The sequence below is a fragment of the Anarrhichthys ocellatus genome, unplaced genomic scaffold, assembly GCF_004355925.1.
Source record: "Anarrhichthys ocellatus isolate YVR2014 unplaced genomic scaffold, GSC_Weel_1.0 scaffold20, whole genome shotgun sequence".
Classification (NCBI taxonomy): domain Eukaryota; kingdom Metazoa; phylum Chordata; class Actinopteri; order Perciformes; family Anarhichadidae; genus Anarrhichthys; species Anarrhichthys ocellatus.
The window spans coordinates 777,135-784,978 of NW_022280050.1; the positions used below are offsets into that span (position 1 = coordinate 777,135).

The 7,844-nt window shown below is 39.3% G+C and overlaps 1 protein-coding gene across 1 annotated transcript; it reads right to left on the bottom strand.

Annotated features, from left to right (window-relative positions):
- Positions 1-714: 714 nt before the first annotated feature.
- LOC116389531 (motor neuron and pancreas homeobox protein 1-like) lies at positions 715-3,171 on the bottom strand. The gene is made up of 3 exons (XM_031858259.1): positions 2,709-3,171; positions 1,414-1,574; positions 715-1,125 (listed from the first exon to the last, which is right to left on the bottom strand). The coding sequence occupies exons 1-3, from the start codon at positions 3,169-3,171 to the stop codon at positions 790-792; spliced, it is 960 nt and encodes a 319-aa protein (XP_031714119.1). The 3' UTR covers positions 715-789.
- Between the last annotated feature and the right edge of the window lie 4,673 nt (positions 3,172-7,844).

Sequence of the window (7,844 nt, forward strand, 5' to 3'; positions counted from 1 at the left end):
GTGTGTGTGTGTGTGTGTGTGTGTGTGTGTGTGTGTGTGTGTGTGTGGCTTTAGCTATATATAACATGCAGTTTCAAAAAGATAACACAAAACAAAAGGTTGACTATTATACAACAACATTTCATGATCATAAAGCCAAACCTAAGGCCCCAAAACTTTAATTGGGTGAATATCAATACATTATTTGTCTTGTTACAAATATGAAAAAATGCAAATATTGGTGAAATATTAGTCCAGCATTTGTAACAGACCTGACACCAATGTAACACTGACACTCTTCACAACACGAGTCTCCAAGTTTTTCTTCTGTTTCTTCATCCACTACCATGAAAGTGCTCTCATCACCCCCATTTATACAGTTTAAGTACATGTACATTCATAGATAAATTAGTTCATTGCAAATGACAGGACAGGAACATAAGCTTTCAGTATGGTATGTTTGTACTGTTTAAATCACAAGTAAATCATGCATAAAAATGGCCATTATAGTTCAGAATTATTGGCTGAAGTCATAACTCAGATGGATCACTGAGCATTAAACCACGCACATAAAAGTGGCATTGTTATGGGTTGATGTTATCAGTTTTCATATCCAGCCCAATGTGCAGATGTCGACATATACCCTTTTGCTAATTTGGGTGCTCCAGGTACAGATATGGCACCATGTTGGGCTGTGAAAAATGAATGATCATCTTCATGCCACCATGTTTGTGTACCTGATTGCATTGTGTATTGTCTTCTCAAGAGTAATAAACATAAAACGACATAAAAGCATGCTGAACTTTACAACTATGCAAAAACCCCACTTCTTGTTCTTGAGCCTCCCTCCTCCAGTTCCTCCTCAGAGTAAGAACTATAGTTCCCTGTTCCTCCTCCAGCATGCCTCATGAAGCCTACGGAGCCTAAAGAGCCTGCCCTCAGCACTTCCATCTCCTCTTTTTCATTCTCCTCATCCCCTTCTATCTCCTCTTCATCCTCCAGGCTCGAGCTGTGTGAATCACTCTGAGGCTTGGTGCTGTGAATATCCCTTCCAGCTCTTTCTGTGTCAGTCAGTGGCACTGCTTGGTCCTTGACTTTGCGACTTCTCTTCCACTTCATACGTCTGTTCTGGAACCAGATCTTAACCTGGTGAAATACAACAGGAATCATTACAGTTAAACCGTGTAAACATATTTAGTTATGTGGGGTTCAGGGTGCAAAAATGTGTTTTGCTTCTCTGAAGGGATTTGTTGCAGGGGATGGGAAAGAATTCTGAAAAAGCAGGGCGCCATAACCCTTTCTTAAGATGAGGAAGGTAAGCATTACAACTTGACAGTGACTTGGAAGGATGTGAATAAAGGGAATACACTCACACACTACAAATGTATATGATACAATATTCAATACAGTACATCCTGGCTCTGCCTCTCTCACCTGAGTCTCAGTCAGCATGAGTGAAGTGGCCACCTCAAAGCGCTTAGGCCTGGACAGGTACTTGTTGAGCTTGAACTGGTTTTCTAATTGCAGCAGCTGCTGGCTGGTGAAAGCTGTCCTGGGCCTCCGGCACTTCCCCAACAAACCTGCCTGGACCGGGACTGAAAACAGAGAGAGGCAGAGTCAAACAGTAGCAGAGAGTTTGCTTATTCTGTCCATTTGTCATTATTTACATTTTTTCATTTTCATCTAATAAACCTGCTTACTACTATTATGGATAGTGGGCCTATAATCAACAGAAGCCTATGAGCGAAAGTAAGAAAGAAAAAAAAAGCTTTCATTGGACGGATATTTTTCAAAAAATCTACAAACGAATCCTAACGAAATCTACTAGTTTGGTTTCCCTTAAGGCCCATCTGCCTGTCTGTCTGTCTTCCCGCCTGTATATCTTGTCCGTGAGCATTTATTGCCATGATGTGAGGTCGTGGTGAGAGGATATTGCTTTGGCAGGGTAATAAACCATCACAGGAGACCATTACCTTAATGAAAACATTGTAAATGTTATCAATTGATTAAGTAGGTCTATTTCAGGTGTTACCTTTATACCGTAAATATTGCATGTTTTTTATGATATACATTGTCCTTAAGAGATAGCATCTAAATAGCACGGCCCTTTCAAAACCAATACCAACAGACAGGTGTTAGGAGGCTCGATAAACATTAATAAATTGGCTGTTGACCTTACCATAACAAAAAGAAAATGACACAGCATCTGCTTATGTCAAATAACATTTAAATCAAAGGGAAACAAATGTATGATCCATTTAATTTTAATTAGGGCTAAGCTGGAGTAGTTGTTATGTCCTGCATTTAAAAAAAAAGATTTGTAAGGCCATTTGTGTAAAAAGCATTTAAGCATATACACATATTTTATAAATGAGAAGAATTAATACAAGAAACATGACTTCAACAAAAATTTAAATAAAAAATATTTAATATTTCAAATTACATAAATATGGTATAGGTCTTTATTGGTAGCTACTGTATGGTATTACATGATTATAATTCATTTTATCAATTTCATTTAATAATGCACATTTAAACATAGTATTAGTAGTATTAGTAAGACTAGTATATAATTATTATTATTGTTTTGAATCTTAGCTAACTATGGCCTTTGGATCAACCATGTCATTTTTAAGGTTAACCTCTGAAACATCATGCATTTTAGTTCTCTCACCATATGGTACAGGAAGTAGAATGATCAAGTTCAGGAAACACGGAGATTCGCTTACCTCCATAATCGCCGAGTCTGGGTATCATCATCCCGGCTCTGATCCAAGGATCCAGCGGGAGCGTCGCCATGGCCCCCTTCAGCTGCTCAGGGTATGGCTGGACCAGCTGCGTAAAACTGGGGTATATGAAGGCGGGGTGCTGGCCTCCGAGGGCTGCCAGAGGATACATGGAGCCCGGGTGCATTCCGAGAAGACCCGCTTGGTGCAAAGCAGCGAAGCCTGACTGGGACAAGCTGAAGAGCTGTGATTTGGATAGGACTCCCGGCAGGGCTGGAGAGGAGTTTGTTGGGTACGGATGAGGGGAGGGCGTCTCTGAGCCGCAGTTGGACACCGGACTGCCGTCGGGACTTCTGCTGTAATACAACCCTGGGGACGCACCATCACTGTCCGTCCTCTGCTCCACGTCGTGCGCCAGTAGCGCATCAATACGAAAGTTTTTAGATTTCTCCATGGTGCTAGTCATTCTGTAAATTTCATAAACTTTGAAGTGAAGTGTCTCTAATTTCTGAAGACACAAACTTGTCAGAAACTGCTATATTCTTACTACTTTTCCTTGGAGAGAAATTTATTTTTTTCTGACCCACTCCTCTTAGCGTCTGTGTAAAAAAAACACTTCGCTCACTCCAGCAGAGAGCTGGGAAATTACTCGCACCCAATAGCACTATAAAGTCTGCTGCGTCGTGATTGGTCAGAGCCCCACAAGGGCAGGGTATATGCTCTTTCTTTTGAAGGGTTGATTTTAGGCATTGGTGCACGCCTGCACGTTGCATTCTACAAATACTATTCAATAGTCCTAATTCTTTACGTTTCATTCTTTTTTAAACATTCACAATCCTATCATAGAAGGATAAGTGCATGTGTGTGACTTTCTATCTTTTAGTCTGCCTGTTATCTGTCTGGCAGTTTTACCTCCATTATCCTCCCTGTCTCAGGTGTGATTGAGGTGTAACTTCAAACACACAGTTGAACACTATATTGCGTTGATTACTGTAATCTCATATGACGAAATTCATCTTTTTACAACTCAGTCTTCATTAAATTTTATTGCCTGCTAAGGTTGACAGAAACCCAACGGTTCTTATCAGTGGTTGCTGCTATGATTATCGGTCATCACCACACCATGGAGCAAATAATGGGGCAGTAAACTAACAACAGAGTAAACTCATTGTCTCTCCTCGCAGAGTCACACACAAAGTATGGACAGGTGAGACAAAGTCCTGTAGCAGCTGTCTGGCACTAACTCCATCACAATACACATTGTAATATGCAAGGATTCTTATAAAAGGTAGTGGGATTTGTGCATAGCCCATAACTTATTTAATATTTTTGGGCTTTTATTGTGTTTATTAGAGCAGCTGGAAAATGACAGGAAAGGGGGAGAAGAGAGGGGACGACCTGCAGCAATGGCCGCAGGATGTAAGGCCGCTATAGTCCATAACTGGATGAAACTGTACATTGCAATGTTTTATATACATAATTCTGCATACAGTTTTGCAAAAGACATCTTCTTGTCAACCTAAAGCTGTTTCTTACCTCATCTGGAACGATATCTCAATGTACTTCAGATGAACCTGTTCTGCTTCGCCCACAGCGTCCAAACTGCATCTATCTGCCACAGTTTAACCAGTGGGGATTTCCTGCTGGTTCATACTGGACTGATAAGAGACAGTCAGAGGCCTGGGAAAACAAACTGCTCTCACTTCAAAGACAAACACACCAACACCTGCTGAGCTACACAACATATCAACTTAAAGATGCATATGTGTGTGCAGGCATGTGTTTATGTTGTATGACCATCAAGGCAAATGATTGTCTCATTATTATTATTATCATATGACAGTTTTCAGACTTACAATTTAACCAGTTATCAATGTTCTCCAAGTTGCAAATAGAAAGGATTTTATTTTGTTAAATAAGACTCTGATAGACCCATTCACATAGACCACAGGTAGACCACAGTAGAGTCGAAAGCAAAGCTGTAAGAAATGGCTATAAGAAAGCAGTCATACTGGATACTTCGCACATGTTTGTCATTTGTCAGTCTGGTAATCATCCTGCCGATGACATAATCAATTGTTTGAATCTGTGAGAATATGAAATATCTGTCTGTCATTATGTAGTGAAAGTCATGTTTTATCTACAAAGTCCATAAAGCAACTTAAACCCACATTAAGAATATACTGTATACCATTTTAATCTCTTTTCTTTTTCTTTTTAAACAAGAGGAAGTAATTCAATTGCAAATTGAAGGTTATCATATTCTACATAGCATTATTAATCAAAAGTCAAAATAGATAAAGTCAAAATAGATGCAATATCTTTCAACGATTAGGCCATTTGTTTCCATGACCTTGATAGTCAGACATTTCACAGTAATGTGTGAAATTCCAGGATAGGAATGAGGTTGTAAAAGCCAGCTGTAAAATAATGAATACTCTGTGATCTGTTCTACATTAGATAGGGGAGACTATATCTCACCATTTAATGAAGTTTGTACAACACATATTGATATCCTAGCACAAATATCACATCACAGATAAGGTTCAGCAGATATTAGGGACATTGCATTTGAAATTTCACACCACTGAGAGGTATTATGTTTGGTAATAGATTGGAATTGTGATTTATGGTCATTACATTGCCGTGTTAATAACCCTTAACAAAAGAGTCTTTGTAGCCTGTTCATATAATTGTATCTATTAAAAAATAGATAGCAGCCATAGCCTGATACTTTGTACAGTAATATACTCTGCGGATGGAACGACCAGATGTATGAGGTCAACCTATGTCTTGTTTGATTATAATGGAAACATTTTTCATCGATGACATTCCATCATCTTGAGCAGCATTTATTAAACCAGAGGTCAAGAATCGGAGCTATTTTAACTAATTTAGCGAAATCAACTCTATTGTGGTTATTTGCAGTCCAAATGTTTGCTAGCTGTCTGTCTGTCGATATTACCCGTGTTCCTATTGAAACCAATTTAATACATTGATTTAATATATTACATTGATTTACAATCTAATATATTTGAATATGTGATTTAACATTGGCTTAAACCAAGTCACAAGCTGAAACGGAAGTTGCTGGTACTCTGTTGAGATAGTTATGTTCGCTTTAGCAGAAGTTCAGCTTGGTTTTTATTCCTCATCTTGATTTAGCAACCCACTTATAGTAGTTATTCATAATAATAAACTAAATCACCGACAGATGTTTTGGTTATGTTTAGGCCTATTTCTTTCTTTTTCTTTTCTTTCTTTTTTACACTCATTTTGCATTGATTGCATTGACTATTCATGTTTTGGTTGGTCAGTCCTATACTCAAAACTATTAACATTTCTAAAGTGCTAATGACTGTTGTTGTGCTCAATCGCAATAAACAATTTAAAATAATCTTAAATGTCAACCAAATTGGTATTTCAATATTTGAGCTCACAAGCACTATAGGTCTTCAATGTACACAGACATATTTTGTATGCACAGGCACTTGCACAGTCACACACACACACACACACACACACACACATAGACAAGAGCAACAATGCAAACCACAGAGTCAAACACAGACAAGAGCAAGTCTGGGAGACTTGGAGGGGGGACTACTCAAAGCTCCTCTCTCCCCTTAGCTGTAAAAGAACCATTGATGTTGCTTCTATTCATACACAAATGTAAGAGAGGTTAACCCAGTGGGCGCCTCTGTCAGGCCTCCTTAGCAGAAAGGTTACGTCTTTCTTGCATGGTGGTGCACCAGAGAGGCTAAATCACAACTGTTTGATATCATTGATGTGATCACAAAAGTTTGTTTTAATGAATCACGTGAATTGCAGTGGCCAAAAAAAATAGCTATTACTGCTCATACCAACTACTCAGCTCATGCTGCAGCCAGAAACATAACTGGAATCAACTCCTTTTTTGAGAAAACATTTTTCCCCCAAATAATTTAAAATATTCCAAATTAGGTATTTAACCATGATAGTGACTTAACTGACACAGATTAATAGGGCCACTGTGTTAACAAAGTAAAATATGACTATGTATCCCAGGAGACATTAAGGCTAGAAGAAAATCCCCAATTTATTGAGTATAATAAAGCCTGTTGTTCTCCTTCTGTCTGTGTCCTATTGTGGTTTCTAGTCTCATATCTGAGTTTGGTTGCTATTGTTCTATCTATTGTCATGCCCCAGTTTTGCTCTGATTGGCCCAATGGACCGCAGGGGAATAGAATATTTCCTGGTTGAACAGTGGTGGGTGTTCAGGGTAGCAAGGTTCAACGTTGTTCAAAATGAGTTGATTAATGACGGCCGTCACAACCCGAGGCCGCGCCATAATGAGGAGGACAAGAGGGAGGAGCGGAGGAGGAGAAGAGGAGGCAGGGGAGGGGAGGCAGGAGGAGGAGAGCTGAGATTGGATGATTATTACTTAGCACGGTAAATAATGAGATGACAGTACAATGAGATGAGGCTTCAGGGTAGAAGTGGAGGAGGAGAAGGGAGGAGGCACATAGCCAATTAGTGCTAAACAGAGGTCTGTGAATGAGAGGAGGAGACAGACACACGTAGAGCTGGTTAACACAAAAGACAGGGGCAGTGACGGGGCGTCAGAGTGGTGGCTGCAGAGAGTAGTTAAACATCTGTTGCTCTGTGGGACACCCAGACTGCTCTGCAGGGTCAGGTTCCCAAAATACTCATTACCCAAATGCTCTTCCTTTAACACAAATAGATGATGGCTGTAAACTACTTGAAACTCTTCTAAACAACTCTTCTTCTCCACAGAAAAAGGTTGAAACCATTTTCTTCTGTATATACAATACCTTATATCATTCGTTGAAAGCATAAAAAAGTTGCAATGGCAACTTGATTTCTGTGCCATCTTCACGAAAGGAGTATTTCCTTCTTTGTGGTACGCAACACAAGCTAACTTCACAACCCTAATGTATCCTGAGCAAGGTAGTCAAGGGAAGAGGTTAGTGTTGATCTCAAATCACCACTCCAAATGTTACAAATAAAGTTACAATATACAAATACCAAATAAATTCAGGCAAATAGCTACACATTGAAAATGTTTTATTATTTAACGTATGTATACAATCAACAACACTCGTGCAAGACTGTTGATGGGCATGGTGTGGATGTTGG

Excerpts from the sequence above, each read along its gene's own strand:
- LOC116389531 (XM_031858259.1), bottom strand. The coding sequence starts at position 3,171 with ATGACTAGCACCATGGAGAAATCTAAAAACTTTCGTATTGATGCGCTA. Across the intron at positions 1,575-2,708 it reads CAGACTCGGCGATTATGGAG|TCCCGGTCCAGGCAGGTTTG; the intron begins GTAAGCGAATCT and ends CTCTGTTTTCAG. Across the intron at positions 1,126-1,413 it reads TCATGCTGACTGAGACTCAG|GTTAAGATCTGGTTCCAGAA; the intron begins GTGAGAGAGGCA and ends GTATTTCACCAG.